The 14,899-nt window shown below is 56.0% G+C and overlaps 7 protein-coding genes across 7 annotated transcripts; 3 read left to right on the top strand and 4 right to left on the bottom strand.

Moving 5' to 3' along the window:
* The first annotated feature begins 234 nt into the window (after window positions 1-234).
* B0I36DRAFT_316756 (uncharacterized protein) lies at window positions 235-553 on the top strand. Its single transcript, XM_046153076.1, has one exon. The coding sequence runs from the start codon at window positions 327-329 to the stop codon at window positions 537-539; it is 213 nt and encodes a 70-aa protein (XP_046014780.1). The 5' UTR covers window positions 235-326; the 3' UTR covers window positions 540-553.
* A 130-nt stretch (window positions 554-683) lies between these two features.
* Window positions 684-1,124, bottom strand: B0I36DRAFT_346589 (uncharacterized protein; the record flags this gene model as incomplete). Its single annotated transcript, XM_046156476.1, has 2 exons — window positions 684-838; window positions 971-1,124. The coding sequence occupies 2 exons, from the start codon at window positions 1,122-1,124 to the stop codon at window positions 684-686; spliced, it is 309 nt and encodes a 102-aa protein (XP_046014779.1).
* Window positions 1,125-2,345: 1,221 nt separating this feature from the next.
* Window positions 2,346-4,273, bottom strand: B0I36DRAFT_360181 (aspartyl-tRNA synthetase; the record flags this gene model as incomplete). The annotated part of the gene is made up of 3 exons (XM_046158263.1): window positions 2,346-3,293; window positions 3,347-3,661; window positions 3,716-4,273. 3 exons carry the CDS (start codon window positions 4,271-4,273, stop codon window positions 2,346-2,348), a joined length of 1,821 nt encoding a protein of 606 aa, XP_046014778.1.
* A 2,452-nt stretch (window positions 4,274-6,725) lies between these two features.
* On the top strand, window positions 6,726-8,899 carry B0I36DRAFT_238231 (ENTH domain-containing protein; the record flags this gene model as incomplete). Its single annotated transcript, XM_046149590.1, has 5 exons — window positions 6,726-6,773; window positions 6,882-7,119; window positions 7,201-7,391; window positions 7,451-7,559; window positions 7,617-8,899. The coding sequence occupies 5 exons, from the start codon at window positions 6,726-6,728 to the stop codon at window positions 8,897-8,899; spliced, it is 1,869 nt and encodes a 622-aa protein (XP_046014777.1).
* Window positions 8,900-9,299: 400 nt separating this feature from the next.
* Window positions 9,300-11,000, bottom strand: B0I36DRAFT_316749 (CDK-activating kinase assembly factor MAT1-domain-containing protein). The gene has a single exon (XM_046153075.1). It carries the CDS (start codon window positions 10,707-10,709, stop codon window positions 9,513-9,515), a length of 1,197 nt encoding a protein of 398 aa, XP_046014776.1. The 5' UTR covers window positions 10,710-11,000; the 3' UTR covers window positions 9,300-9,512.
* Window positions 11,001-11,163: 163 nt separating this feature from the next.
* B0I36DRAFT_83110 (HSP20-like chaperone) lies at window positions 11,164-12,260 on the top strand. Its single transcript, XM_046163412.1, has 3 exons — window positions 11,164-11,284; window positions 11,354-11,556; window positions 11,697-12,260. The coding sequence occupies exons 1-3, from the start codon at window positions 11,272-11,274 to the stop codon at window positions 12,048-12,050; spliced, it is 570 nt and encodes a 189-aa protein (XP_046014775.1). The 5' UTR covers window positions 11,164-11,271; the 3' UTR covers window positions 12,051-12,260.
* A 324-nt stretch (window positions 12,261-12,584) lies between these two features.
* Window positions 12,585-14,827, bottom strand: B0I36DRAFT_316746 (Prefoldin subunit-domain-containing protein). Its single transcript, XM_046153074.1, has one exon. The coding sequence runs from the start codon at window positions 14,758-14,760 to the stop codon at window positions 12,919-12,921; it is 1,842 nt and encodes a 613-aa protein (XP_046014774.1). The 5' UTR covers window positions 14,761-14,827; the 3' UTR covers window positions 12,585-12,918.
* Window positions 14,828-14,899: the final 72 nt, after the last annotated feature.

The raw sequence follows: 14,899 nt of genomic DNA, 5'->3' as shown, positions 1-14,899 counted from the left end.
TGTGCCGCCAGGCCCACTGTTAATGTATCTCTGCTGCAAGAGTGGGAGAAGAGTGACTTTGGCGCCCCATCATGACACGGCAAGTGGGCCGTTACGACTAGCTGCAGGGTTCGAGTTGTCACGACAACGAGTACCCATGCCCCTCCCGGCCAGTCAGGTGCATGCACGTTTGCGTCCTGCCAATTTCAACTGAAGTATCGCTCTTGCGAAGAACTACCTAGGTAAATATAATGTCCATGCGAATATGAGCTTTGGCAAAGTCCCTTAATTGAGGCTGGAAATAAGGGGCTGGATTGTTTCATGTGGCGCTCACAATTCTTGCCAATATGTTCACATCTGCATTTCGCTCGCTCGTCCGAACAAGATGGATGTCGCTGAGTGGTTTAGCAAGCTTTATCAATCACACCACATTCACAAATCCTTCTTCTGTACTTGGCCAAGTGTCTGCCGCGACCAAGGTCAGAGCACCCGGACAAGTTCACGCCGGAGAATTTAATATGAGTTTTAATGTCATATCACTGAGCAAATGCAGCTGGTAGCCGGAGTTTTCAAAGTGAACCATTCTTTAAATCGACAAACGATTGCTATGTACACTCCACCCAAAGACCACGTGCCCATGGAACGCCAACAAAGACGTCTGACCGCCAGGTAATCACCCGCGCATTGAGATTTGGGACATTTGTCTACTCGGCTGACTTGACATCAGCTGAGCTGGTGCCGTCGTCAGTAGGCAAGCCCTCCTCATCACCCGGCTCCCGGTAAGTCCCTCTCGGCTTGGCACCACGGGTACGCTCGTCGATGACGTTGCTCTCGTCAATGGCGTCGGCATCGTCACGCTCTGCACAAAAAATTTACGAAAGTCAGTCAACTAAGCGAGTCTTGTCACACCCGGCCCCGCAACGTGGGTTGAACCAAGCCTCACTGGGCGTTTCTCCGTATGAAGCAGGGAATGGGTAAAATGGCTACTCACCAAGCTGCTCGTCAGAGTCAGCAGTCTCGGGGTTGATAGGGTCCTCAACCTGCTCGCGGTCCGAGGTGACTGGAATGGGGCCCTGCTTCTGGCCGGTGCGCGAGACGTAGGACTCGTCAGAGTACTCGCCAGAGGGGGCGTTCTCGGAAGACATCTTGGTGGATTGTTGTTATTGCTGTACGTGAAAGATCCCTGGAAGTTGGTTGTGTATTTTTATGAAAGCGTAAGAGCAATTCAGTTTGACTTGAGTTTTTAGTAGAGAAGCGAAAAAGACTGCGTTGTCTGCAGGAGGATGCCTTGAACTTATACTGTAGCTCCTCCCCCGGAGTATCAGCTCCGACCAGAAGTACTCGTGGCGGGTGGGCTAATTCGAAGCGATTCCTGGCTTCAACTAGGCTATGCGACCTCGACATGTCTCCATCGAATAGATCGCATGTGCATCGACGACCCCCTCAAAGGATGCCTGAGCCGTCAATGATGGCCCAGCCCGTGTTAGTCGGTGTCAATTTCCCAGCCACAAGGAGGTCTCCACCCTGAGCAAGCGCCTCAGAGAGACACTCTGATGACGCCGTGACGAGCACACCATCAATTTGCTTATTCCAATCCCATTTTGCTGGAAAACTACATGTGACGGGCCGACCTCGATGCATTCATAGATTAATTTTAGTGCGGCGCGGAGCAGAATGTGCGCGGTGTGCCAGTGTTGCTTATTCTTAGCTGCGTGGATTCGGAGTGAGTTTCACGGTTCAATGACGCCATGACGCACAGTCGCGGTTCCCCATCACGCTATCTCTGAGCCCGCCATGACGGCGACATGATTCATCGAATGAGAGAGGCATTGGACAACATAAGTTATAGAGAGATATCGAGGGACAGCTGATGCAAATTGATCGACAAGGGAAGTCGCAGTGATTGGACATGATGCTATCGTTGGGGCAATGGCTGTGATTGATTGACCCCGGGGTGCAGGCGCGATCTAGATCGGAACTTGATATCCCCAGAACCATTTAATGATGCATCCGAAGCTGTGCAGGAGCAACAGTATGGGGAAGCTGCGGGTGAATCGATTCGTGCCTGATGCTGTCAGGTTCCGCATGTCAATTCTTTGCGCATATGTTAGGGTAGTCCCGGAGGGCACTTCAGGGTGGCTTGCAACACTTTGCACACGGCGAGTTACAGAATTCTTGACAGTGATTCCATTCAGCCTGTTATCATGCAGCCCAGATAGGGGTTTCCCTTGAATATCTACATGGTATTTACCAAACTTATAGTTTGATGTGCTGATACACTAATCGTACAACCATCGGCTTGCTGACAGATAGCCTGCCTGCCTGCCTGCCTGCCTGCCTGCCTGCCTGTATGCACCCTCAAACGTTTAAGCCTCACTTTCCTTGCGGAACAAGTGATAGGTCTTCTGCTGCTCCAGCGTTGTCTTGCTGGGACTGCCCACCAGCAAGTCCTCGCCCTTATTGCTCTTGGGAAACGCAATGACATCTCGCACAGAGGAAACGTCACAGATCAAGGACATGAGGCGATCAAAGCCTATGGCAAAGCCCGCGTGAGGCGCGCAGCCTGCGCGCAGCGCCTCGATCAAGTGCGAGAATTGTTTTACGCCCGCATCGCTCATCTTGAGGATGTCGCGCATGACGTATTCCTGCAACTCGGCAATATGGATACGACGGCTCCCGCCTCCTATCTCGACACCGTTGAGGACGAGGTCGTAGTGCGCCGCTTTCGCGGCCATGGGGTTTGTGTGCAGCAGGTCGAAATCAGCGGAGGTCGCTGGCGCAGTAAAAGGGTGGTGGGTTGCGCTGAATCCAGCTGCTCCGCCTTGGCCCGGGTCATCTCCGTCGGGGGTGAAGAGGGGAAACTCGTTGACCCAGAGAAACTTGTAAGAGTGGTCGCGAGGCACGAAGCCTTCTTCGACGAGTTTCGCATAAATCGCAGTGCGCAACCTTCCGGCGTCGGTGGACCCGCCTTGGAAAGGTTCATCCTTTCGAGCATGGATCATGACAATGTCGCCGTCCTCGCACTCGGACCATGAGTCCGTGTTCAACTCAAGCAGTTTGCTGGCGGCATCGTGCCCAAGCGCTGACAAGCCGCGAACCGGTCGGCTGGAATCGATGACAAACACTCCTGGCGTGCTGGCAGAATCCAGCTTCAAAGGTGTATTGGGGAGATCGTCCATGAATTTTCTGATGAACTCGGAGTTCGCCTGTGGCGACCGCCCTGTGCGGAATTTGAAAGCCTCGACAGCTGGAGCCTTGTGATTCGTAATCATTCCAGAGAACTCTGCCGGCAGGAAGCCATCGATTCGAACGATCTGTGCTGATTAGCATGCAAACCTTGAACAACGGACGTGACGAAAATACCTACCTCGGAGGCATAGGGCTCTGCAATACGCAAGTCGGGCTTGTCCGAGCCGAATCTGGACATGACATGCTCATAAGAGTATCGTGGAAACGAAGTAGCAGCTGCTACGGCACTCACGGCGGCATTTGCTTGCCGTTCTTCATCGCTTTGAACCTCGCTAGATCGCCGGAAGTCTTTGTACACTATCTGCACATGGCGAAAACCATCCTCCACTAAGACTTGGCATCGCCTCTCGATAAACTCGAAGGCAGCAACCATCAAGCGCTCTACATAGTGCATGATCTTGTCGGCATCAGCAAAGCCGACTTCCAGATCGAGCTGGTCGCGTGTCAGTCATTCTTGTCGGGTTCCATGGCAATGCGGAGACCGTACCTGTGTGAATTCCGGCTGCCGATCAGCGCGATGGTCTTCATCGCGGAAGCATTTAGCGAACTGGTAGTATCTGGGCACTCCACCCGCCATAAGGAGCTGCTTATACTGCTGAGGGCTCTGAGGCAAGGCATAGGCGAGGCCCTGCTTCCGTGTTGGTACCAAGAACTCTCGAGCTCCCTCCGGGGTTGACTTGAACAGGACAGGCGTTTCGACTTCGATAAACCGGCAAGTGCGCAGGCTGTTCCTCAGGGTGGTCTGAATCTCAGACCGTAGCAAGAGCCTGTCGAAAAGCTGGCTGTCGAACCTCATTTGCAGATGCCTTTGCTTCGGTGCCCAAACGGCGTCCTTCGACACGACGATGTCCTTGGGAAAGACGTTGAGTGGCCTGATAGAGCGCAGATGAAGATCCCACGTGGTTTTCAGGCCTGTAGCCTTGTCCTTCACAGCATGCACCAGCCCGGTGACGGTCACAGGGCTATATGCAGGGATATCCCTAAGTGCTCGATGTGCCTCTTCTTGAAAAGGCTCGCCAGGGGTGGCATTCGACACAATCTGCATGGGGAATTTGGCAACGTCCAAGGGACAGAAGCTGAGCTTTGCGCCTTTGTCTCTCCGTTTCCCGAGGAACCCGTGGACTGTCGCCACCTTACCGTGTATGATTGTTGTCCGGTGTGGTATCACGACTGCAAGGCTGTTAAATTAACTTGTTGAGGCCCGGGCACGAGTCAGATGTACTGCTTACAGGAGTCTTTAATGAAGGTCCATTGCTCCTCCGAAAACGAAGGCGGACGCCCGCCGACTGGTGCCGAGACATCTTCATTGATGCCAGGCTCGGCTCGTGGCTGATCCCTCACAATGGCAGGCTGGCTCTCGTCGGGACTCTCAGTAGAGATCTGACGGCAATGCGCCGGCTGACGATATCGAGATGAAGCTCCTGACCCAAGCGGTCGCAATGGGGCTTTGCCATGCGATGGGATTATGTGTCTCGGCGGAAGCCGAGGGAGCAGTCGAACCATGGCGCTGCTGACGATTATATTGCGACAGCTCAAGCCATCTGGGAGGACACTGCAAGCTCCTTCAACTTGACCCTCTGTGCTTCCAAGGTTGCTGAGCATGAAGCTACGCTGTGCTGTGTCTGGCCTGGGACTGATGGATCAAACCACCCCACAGGACAGTGCGCGTTTTGCCCTTGCACCATCCCCCCCAGCTTGGCTGAGCAGGCGGGCGTACAGTGCTGTGTACAGTCTGGCACAGGTTGTGCGCCCGTTGCGCCCCACCGTGTCGCGAATTTATCAAGCTGGCAGCGGGAGCAGCAATTATCAAAAGTTTTCTTTCCTCTTCATCCCTTCCAATTCAAATCAAAGTGAGTCTCCGCGCAACCACCACCGGCCCCTGCCACACATGCTAACTACTCGTCTTCGTCTAGATGATGAAAGCCGCGTGTAGTAGATGATACGTTGCAGCTCGCGGAGCTTCAGAACTCTCCCTCTCGAGGGCTCAAGTGGTTCTGCTGCAAAGCGAGCTGCGACTATGCAATAAGCGTTCGGCACACCGACCTTGTTATACACGGACGCGTTATAGGCAGCTCTGACTTGTCTTTGAATCAGCGAAGGCCCTCCCCCGTCTTTTCTTGTGGTTGATCGCAGCACCCTCCATCCTCGCATTCACTACCCCCTCACCGTACACGCCTACTGAGCGCACAAGTGTGTAGCTTCAGTGCGACGATTTCCTTGTTCGAGGGCGCAATTGAGCCTGTGTTGGCCAACGTTGCGCAGAGCTAAGAGACAGAGTGTTTCCTCCCAATTGTTTCGTATGCCGTGTGATGTGCTCAGTGGACACATGTTGCACGTAGATAACATACCGCCAGATGCAGTAATATAGATTCGTTCCATCAGCAAATGCGTGCCCAGCCGAGCCTCTTGATCTTTATGGGGAAGCAAGTAGGCTCTGTGTCGACGACGTGCTCCGGTGAATCTTGTCTGTTTATATGAGTACCTTACGGTAGTCTTGTGCTGAGCGATTGCGTTTGCTGGGTTGGCCGCTGGCTCGCCGCTTGGATGTGGTCGGAAAGCTGCATTACAGGGACGACCCAGGAGCAGTCACGATTTGGCGCTGACGTAGCTCGCACTAACTTTGGGACGAGTCCCCGACTCTGACAAAGCGCGCCCCGTGTAGCCTTGGAGAACACGAGCCATGCTTGCAATGATTTGGGGATATGCACATTGTCCGAATGACGATTCCAATGAGCTTGGGAAGGTCAAGGTCGACCAAACCAGCTCTGTTCATGCCTGATCGATACCTAAGTAGTTTGGTATGCCTGGGTTGTCCAATTGTCGTGGCAGCCAATTGTCCAGACCACAAGTGACGACTGTCAGACCAGGCAAGGGGCGGGACTGACCGACCTCCAGCTCCCGCCCAATTTCCCACGAGCTCCGCCGCCGCGCACTGCTCCAACCTCCACCTGCGCCCGCGACGCCCTCCCTGGCCTCAACACCACGCCGGCAACGTCGCCTTCCACATCTCCAGCTCTGTCTGCGCGACCCCAGGCGCCTGCAAGCCCGCCGCTGCTCGTCGCCAGAATCACCACAGCTACCGAGCTCCCACCCGCTCGCCGGCAGCACCAACTCCAATCTTCGACATCCACTAGTACCAACATTCTTATCCTCTGCCGACATATCCGCCTGAACCCTGCGCCTGCGACCCATCGGATGCGCCCTTCCTGCTCCCCGAACCGTCAAGCTCGCCGTTGGGACCATAGTCAATCAACAGAAGCTACACGGCATTATTTCCAGCTCTAATAGCAACAGAACGCCCCCCACATCGGCAACAGCCAGAGGCGAACCCCCCACACCAAGCGAGCCAGCCGTCAAGCTCCTGCGTCGCAATCGAGCTCATTGTTATTGCTGCGGGCAAAACGCCACAACAGCACGCGTTCGGACGCTCAAGGTTTCATCCAGGTTGACTATACTACTTGCGCACATACGAGGCCATCGTGTCGTGCAGCCACGTCATGGCCAGCTCGTTTGAGAAGTCGGTCAAGGGCGCAACCAAGATCAAGGTCAGTCTTACAGTGGCAGCCCGGCGCTGGCGAGCAGGCAACTTGTCTACAAGGATGATCATATTTGTGGCCGTGAGGTTCCTCCTCAATACTAATATGGACAAACAGGCTGCGCCCCCAAAGACGAAGTACATCGAACACATCTTGGTTGCGACACATGCAGGTGAAGCCGGCGTGGGCGAGGTCTTTCGTGCCTTGCAGTATCGACTTCGAGACTCGACATGGACTGTGGTGTTCAAGAGCTTGATTACGATACATCTTATGATCCGCGAGGGCTCCCCCGATGCGACACTAGCATATCTTGCGAAACATCGGAACATGCTGGCAATCAGTTCTTTTGCTGATGGTGAGTGGCTCAGATCCGCAACGTACACAAGCCGGCGTGGTCTCTTTAAAAACCCGGGTGCTAATAAGTTGGGTATTCCAGCTCAAATACAAGGCAAGAACATACGGCATTATGCAGCATATCTTGCCGAAAGGACTCGTGCATACAAGGATACTAAGATAGATTGGGTGAGGGCCAAGGAGACTCGCTTGGAGAAGCTGTCAATAGACAAGGGCCTTCTCCGCGAGACCGAGGTCGTTCAGAATCAATTGACGGCACTCTTGAAATGCGACGTAAGGAAGTCTTTACGCCACTCTGCCCGACCACGCTTGAACTAAGCTCTTGAATATAGGTCCTCGACGAGCCAGAAAACGAAATCACCATAACGGTTTTCCGACTCCTTGTATTGGATCTCCTGGCCCTCTTTCAGGTGCTCAACCAGGCAATGATCAATATCTTAGGTGCGTGGGCGACCACTCACTTGTATTCCAAGCTTGACAACGTCTAATGGAGCGCAGGTCAATTCTTTGAGATGTCAAAGCCGGACGCAGAGAGAGCAATGGGGATCTATCGCAACTTTACCAAGCAGACAGATTTTGTGGTGCAATATCTTAGTATCGCACGGCAGTGGGAGCACCACACTAGAGTTGAGGTTCCGAAGCTCAAGCACGCCCCTGTAAACCTGGGGCGCCAGCTGGAGGAATATCTCAATGATGCGGATTTTGAAATTCACCGGAGGCAATACATTGCCGAACAGTCTGCAAAGAGGGCCGGGGGAGCGTCCTCAAAGTCTGGCGGCACATCGTCCACTCCGAATGCTGCGGCAGCAAAGCTGTTTGGATCTGGTGGCACCAACGGGACCTCTGCGGCGCCAGCATCATCTTCGAAGCCGAGCGCGCCCGCGAAGGGTCCCGAGCCCGACCTCATCGACTTTTTCGAGTCAATCGAGCAGAACCAGACGCCGATGGCGCTGCAGAGTAGCCCCGAGCAACAGCAGCAGTTTCAGCAGATGCATGCCATGCCGACGGGGAACCCATACGGCGGGTTCCAGGTGCCCCAACAGGGCCAGATGCCTCCCAATGGATTTGCGCCACAACAAACAGGCTTCCAAGCCAACAACCCATTCCCAGCACAGCCCACGGGTCAGTTCCAGCAACAAGGCACAGGAGCAGGAGTATACCAGGGCTTCCAGTCACAACCTGGCTTTGCCGCTGGGGCCTTGTCCTCGATCCCGCAGGACAGTGTCGCTTCCTTTCAACAAACACCAGGAATGCTGGCTCCCATGCAGACTGGCCTCCAGCCAGGCCAACAGATCACGAATCCATTCCGTGCTTCAATGCTGATGGCGAACCCGACGGGCATGCAGGGGCCCGTGCAAACCCAGCAGATGCCGTTGCAACGGCAAAATACGAACCCCTTTGCGAGGTCATCACCGCAAAATGCGATGCCTTTCAACAACCCTCCTCCCGCCAACTCCTCGCCATTCCAGTCACAGGTTCCGACTGGCACACCGCCGCCTGCCGCACCGCTGCAGCCTACGAAGACAGGGACCAACCCATTTGCGAAGAACTTTGGCGGTGCTGGGGCTGCAGCTGGCCAACAGCAACGCCCGCAGACGAGCGCCGGTCTCGTGCCGCAGCCTACAGGCAGCACCAACCCATTCCGACAGGGCGCGTTTGTCAATCACCAAACTGGGCTCGGTTGGCAGCATAACCAGCAACCAATTGGTGGCGGGTTAGACCAGCTTGAGACAGTGCCTGTCTTCCCAAGGCCGCAGCAGCAAACGCCATGGCAGCAATGATGAGACCAGACGCACGCACACTAGGACTCAAAGTGGGGGAATGTTGACGGAGAGGTCGAAATACGGTTGCTGCGTGCCGGGGTTTCTTTCCGCATCCCCAGGTGGCATGGCGAGCACGGTTGCACATCTTGCAGCACGATGGAGGACAAGGCAGAGTAGTTCAACAAGCGGGCAAAGGGGAGCGCGCTATGTGTGTGTGGGTGTATGAGGGCCATCGACGTGAAAACAAAGCGACGAAAGCATCAAGCGGTGGCGTTTATTGTAATGACATTTCCCTTCAGATCCGCAGGTGGTCAGCTCTAGCGTAGGCTTCTCACTGGTCACTTTCCTGATATTCCTCGCTGTCTAGGATATTCCCGTATATAAATCAATACACCGAACATACTCTAGCGCATACCTTTGCGCTTTCCACGCGCTCAACCATGGGATTTCTTATGTGCAAAAGGACAGCCAAAAACGGGTCCTCGATTCTGTGTGTAAAACGCCATCGCTATGCCATGAACCCGCGTACTGTGACAAATCGCCCAGTAGAAACACACCAAGTTTGTTTTTGGTCCTCGCTCGTGAATCACTGCTCATCAGGCTCTTGTTTCGCCCCCCTTTCCCCCGCTGTCTAGCCAAAAACATCGTCGACCTGCATCCTATTGCTGCTGCCGTTACTGCCGGCGGCCTTCATGGCCGTCTCTAGCGTCTCGTTGCTCTGCGCAGCAGCTTCCGCGCCCGCCGTGCCTAACGCCCTCAGGTCATTCGCCTTCTCGTCGCCAATGTTCACGCCAAGACCTGCAAAGGCCTCGAACATGGCGCGCGCGTAGAACTCGTGTACGCTGTAGCCGGGCACGCGGTGGTTGTCGTTGTGTCGCGCGTCGTCGAGATGGGGGAACTCGTAGCTGTCGTGCAGCACGTAGCGGGCCGGCTCCGCGCGTAGGCCGCCGAAGGGGTCGTAGGGCTTGGACTCGTCCTCGTCGTCCTCGTCGTCATCGTACGGCTTCCGGCCCTTGGCCTTGAGCCCGCGGATGGACAGGCCGCCGCCGTCCAGCAGGGATGCGTAGTGGCTGCCTGAGATCTTTGCGACCTGGGCCTTCTTGCGGGCCACGATGCGCGCCTGGATCTCGGCGGCCGTGCCGGGCTCGCCTCGGGCGAGCGCCTCCATGACCTCGTCGCCAATCTTGGCCTCCTCGGCCTTGGCGCGCAGCTCCTCGTCCCGCTCCTCGAGGCGGCGCAGCCGCGATGCCTCCGCGGCGTCGGCGTCGCGCTTCTTGCGCAGCTGCTCGGCCTCCTTGCCTTTCTTCTTGTTGAGCTCAATCTCCTCCCGGTGCTTCTTCTCGTACGCGGCGAGCTCGGTCTCGGCCTTGGCGCGCTCGGCCTCGTCGCCCTGGATGAGGTTGAAAGTGAGGTCCTCGACGTTCTGGAGGTAGTCGTTCCAGTCGCGCAGGGTCTCAAAGTCGTCCTGGACCATGTTGAAGACGGCGTTGACGCGCTTGCGGATGTCGACCTCGCGCTCGACCTCGAGGTCCTTGTACCACGGCGTGCGGAAGCCGCGCTGCCGCAGCGTCTTGTTGCAACCCGCGTGCGGGCACTGCGTGGGGCCCGACTTGAAGATGTTGACGACGCAGTTGCTGCACATGGGGTGGTAGCACTCCGGGTTGATCTGGAACTCCATGTCCGGGTTCAGGTACTTTGAGCGCTTGCAGATCGGGCACAGCTCGTCGGGGACCTCGTTGCGCTTGCCGCCTACGCCCGCGGGTGTGCCGCCCGAAGGGCGAAACACTGTGGTGCTCACGCCACCGCCCGGAAGCCGGCGGGACGTCATGATGGGGGAGGCACGTGTCTTCTCTATGTGACCAGGAGGTGAGCACTGAAGTGTCGAGTACCCGAGCAGGGGCTGGGGTGATAATCGAGCTGGCTTTCCGAAGTGAAAGGAGGTCGAGATAAGACGACGAGGGAAAAGGCGCCACCGCCAGGCGACTCGTCGAAGAATGGCCTATGGATGCGCTTGAAACATCGGAACGTCGCCAACGAGATCCAAGGATCGTGGGGGTGGCAGGCGGAAGGTGAAAGGCGGAGTGGGCGTTGGTGGCAGTCTGAATGACGCAGGTTGAGAAGTGGAAGCTGCCTCACCAGGCAGAGCTCAGGGACGAGGCTGTCAAATGTCGAAGCCCCATAGTATTCTCTGAAGCTCTGTGATTGGTCATCAACGGCTCCAAATGCAGGGATGACGACAAGGCCCGGTCCCCGCGCCCCTCCACTACGGCACGGCTTGCTCAGCCTTGTCGCATTGTTTCTCGGCCATTCCGCGAAAACCCCCACCAACGGCAGCTCTGAGCATCGTGAATTCTCTCAAGGCAGACTCTGGTCCACCAAAGACAGCAGAAATGGCAGGAGAAGGTGAGTTCTGCTGTCCTGCATGACTTGGCCCCGTGAGGAATGCAACCCCAGCTGACTTTGTCGCCCCAGATCTGAACCCAGAGCAGGAGGCTGCTGCCCGCGCCCAGGAAAAGGCCGAGCAGGACGCCCTTCCCTACAAGTGGTCGCAAAACATCGGCGACCTCGACATCCTCATCGAAGTGCCCGGAAACCTCAAGGGCCGGGATATCGTCGTGGAGATCAAGAAGAACCATGTCAAGGCTGGCATCAAGGGACAGAGCCCGATCATTGATGTACGTCTCCTCTGTCTCAGCTAAGGGAAAAAGAGAAGATGCGAATGCTCGGCTCGGGGGGACACCAGTACATCCTCTGAAGCTGGGTAGAGGTCGTCTCCGGAACAATTATTTCTGACATAAACCCACCTGCGTCACAGGGCGACCTCCCGCACTCGATCCTGACCGAGGATAGCACGTGGACCCTCACGACAAACCCGGGCGGCAGCACAAAGACGGTCGAGATCCACCTCGACAAGGCCAACAAGATGGAGTGGTGGCCGCACGTCGTCACCACGGCGCCCAAGATCGACGTCACCAAGATCCAGCCCGAGAACAGCAAGCTGAGCGATCTCGACGGCGAGACGAGAGGCATGGTCGAGAAGATGATGTTCGACCAGCGGCAGAAAGAGGCTGGCTTGCCCACGTCCGACGAGCAGAAGAAGATGGACATCCTCAAGAAGTTCCAGGAGCAGCACCCGGAGATGGACTTTAGCAATGCCAAGGTCCAGTGAGGTAGCGGACGAGCAAAGGGCAGACAGCCAAAACAGCCAACCGATGGAGAAAAAAAGAAAGATGTATACTGGTGTATTGAAAACACAACGACTTTAATGAATATGACGACTACCCTCCTATGCCGTGAGTTTTCTCTATAGCATACAAGCTTAAGTTGAAGGCCTCGCTAGTTTAAATAGCACCCACAGCCCTTTTGCCATCACAACAACGGGACGCATCTACATCTCATTGTCAGAAAAATGTCAAGGGTGAAACGAGTAGCCAAGTTCATGGTGACCTCATCCTCTCATGCCCACCCGCACAAATCCACATCATGACAATGGGAAATGTGAAGTTGGGTGTCACGAGGTGGAGTCCTCAGTCAGACCTTTGCATCAGAGAGCCCTTGGTGGGATGATTCTTCTTGGAAGTACGCGTTAATGGCAAAGCAGGTTGGAGCAATCATGCTGCTTTGCGATAGTCCTCACAGGCCTGCACCTTTCTCTCACTTTCGCGGGGAGAGGAGTTGGAAAGGCGCAGGTTTGAGTAGCGTTCCAGTGATTGCTAAACACGGGGCTGGAAGGGATTCAGGAATGCATGGATGAGGTTGCACGGTTGGCCTTCTACGTTCCCGTTCCGGTCACGAATCAAAGGGTCACAACAGGCGCAATGGCATGTTCGCAGCTGCAGGATCTTCAGAATACGGATGCCTGCATGGGCCTTGCGCCATGCTCACGTTGGCGGACATGTTGTTCACGATGAGCGAGCCAGCACGAGCCACACAACAGGGCTTGAGAGCGTCGAAGTCCTTCCATTGTGTGGACCAACTTACGGTACCCTTGTTGTCTTTGTCTCTTTTTTTCTTCTTTCTTTTTCCTTCATTGCGCTTCAAGGCTTCTTGAGCCTAGCAGCCTTAAAGCGGCTTACTTTGCGTGGTCCGCCTTCCTCCTCTCCCAATGGCTGCACAGGGCTGTCGTCTTCCTTGGTGAATCCACCCTGGCGGTGCACGAGCTTGTTGCGCATCTTGTAGTACTCCTCCGTGGCCTGCTGGTGCAGTAGGGTAGCGTCAAACTCGTCCGGCTCAACAACCTTGCGGCTTGGCTCGCGCTCTAAAACCGTCTCTGCGAGCGTCTGGCCCTCTGGGCCTGAGGGCGCATACCTAGTGTTATCGACAGGCTCTTCGGGGGCAATAGGTGTACCGTTGAAAGCCACCGGGAAGCTGGCAGCTACAGCAGCCGTCTGTGAGGGGCCCGGAAGGGATTGCTTGAAACGCGAGGGTTTCTTTGTGGGGTTTTGTGGTTTTGTGGCGGCGGCTGGGCTCTTGCGCTCCACGATATCAGAAAGGGGATCGACCAAGGGCTGTGATGAGGGTGTCGATGATGATGTGGCAGGAGGTTTCGGTACAGCTCGGTTGCTCTCATCAGCGATATCTAATTGTGCAGCGAACCGCACGCCCTTCTTGGTTTGAGAATCATCGTCGTTCAGTGCTGCTGCTGATGCTTCCTTAGCTGGATCCAATGGCGCTTCCCGCTTGATGCTTATCCGACCGACACCTTCCATCCGCTCATCTTGGTCGTCGTGTTTCGTGGCGCCATCTGGAGCCGTGCTCGCAAAGGTGTGATTGCTCATGCGCTCCTTGAGTTCGAGCATCTGGCGCTTCCAGTCATCTGTCACGACACTCTTGGTGGATCTGCCCCACTGGTCTTCCTCGTCGTCATCGTCGTCATCGTCGTCCTCAAGGTCGTCCTCGTCCCAGTCGTCCTCGGTGTCGAAGTCCGACCCCTCTTCGAGCTGCAGCTCAGCCACGATCGGCGCCATCTCGTACATCATGGTCTCTCTGTTGTAGCGCAGCATGTCCTCGCGCAGGTCGGCATCCTCAGGCGAGTCGTCGGCGGGAATAACGGGGTCTTCTATTGCGATCTGCTGTACCGCCGCCTCTTGCAAGATATCTTCTATTGTCCTCGCCGGTACGGGGCGGTTGACTTGTGCCTCGGGCTTTGTGTCCTCGCTGAAGGTGACAGACTTCTTTGGGGTCGGTTTGTCGGATGGCAGTGTCTTAGGCACGACGGACTCTTCCTCTGGTTCGAGATCCTGCTTTGGGGCGCTCGAGGACGCGGTCTCCTTGGGAGGGCGCTTTGATTCCTTGACAGGTTTTGAATGGGTGCTTTTATCTGAATTTTGGGCAGACTCGGTGCTCACGGGCGCGCGGACGTCCTTCAAGCCGGCCTTCTCCAAAGCCTCCATCAGCTGCGCCTGACTCTTGCCTGGTGTCCGCAGGCTGTACGAAATAACGTTGTCATCGTCGTCGAGCTGCTCCACAATCTCCGTCATGGGCAGCGAGTCGTCGTCGTCATCGAAGGCTGCACTGGGGTTCTCCGCCTCGGCAAGCTTCCGGCGCGCGTCCTCCACCTTGCGGTTGAGCGTGTCGATGTTCTTGGCGACATAGTCGAGCCGGTTCGTGAGGATGCTGAGGATCTGGTCCGGGGACCGCGAGTCGTCCTTGCCGAAGATGTCGACGAGCTCTTTGGCATCGATGAGCTCGCCTTCGTAGTCTTGCCGGGCGGTCGCGCGGTCCTCGCGCGTGGCGGCTGCCGGGAGGAGCTTGACGTCTTCGCGGAGCGTCTCGTACTCTTCCTTCCACTGCCTCCAGAGGTTGACGGCGTCTGTGAATCTCTCCACCGTCTCCTCAAGGCGCTGCCGCTCGCGCTCGAATGTTGACGGCTCGTCCATGTTGCAGCTGTCGTCTGGCTCGGACGGGAGTCAGTCACATTTCTGTGGTGAAGGGCAAGAACGCCGGAAAGGCTGGAGACCGAAAAAAGTTCTAGAAGCTGGACCCTCCATCGTCATAAGTGGGGAGCGTGAGGCTACG

Source organism: Microdochium trichocladiopsis, assembly GCF_020744255.1.
Source record: "Microdochium trichocladiopsis strain MPI-CAGE-CH-0230 chromosome Unknown B0I36scaffold_3, whole genome shotgun sequence".
Taxonomy (NCBI): domain Eukaryota; kingdom Fungi; phylum Ascomycota; class Sordariomycetes; order Xylariales; family Microdochiaceae; genus Microdochium; species Microdochium trichocladiopsis.
The sequence above is the reverse complement of the archived record's forward strand: the minus strand, read 5'-3'. Positions and strand labels throughout refer to the sequence as shown.

What these genes read in the sequence shown, in the direction of transcription:
- B0I36DRAFT_316756 (XM_046153076.1), top strand. Translation starts at nt 327, where the DNA reads ATGTTCACATCTGCATTTCGCTCGCTCGTCCGAACAAGATGGATGTCG.
- B0I36DRAFT_316749 (XM_046153075.1), bottom strand. Translation starts at nt 10,709, where the DNA reads ATGACGTCCCGCCGGCTTCCGGGCGGTGGCGTGAGCACCACAGTGTTT.
- B0I36DRAFT_83110 (XM_046163412.1), top strand. An exon ending in GACAGAGCCCGATCATTGAT is followed by an intron (nt 11,557 to 11,696) that starts GTACGTCTCCTC and finishes CCTGCGTCACAG; the next exon opens with GGCGACCTCCCGCACTCGAT.
- B0I36DRAFT_316746 (XM_046153074.1), bottom strand. Translation starts at nt 14,760, where the DNA reads ATGGACGAGCCGTCAACATTCGAGCGCGAGCGGCAGCGCCTTGAGGAG.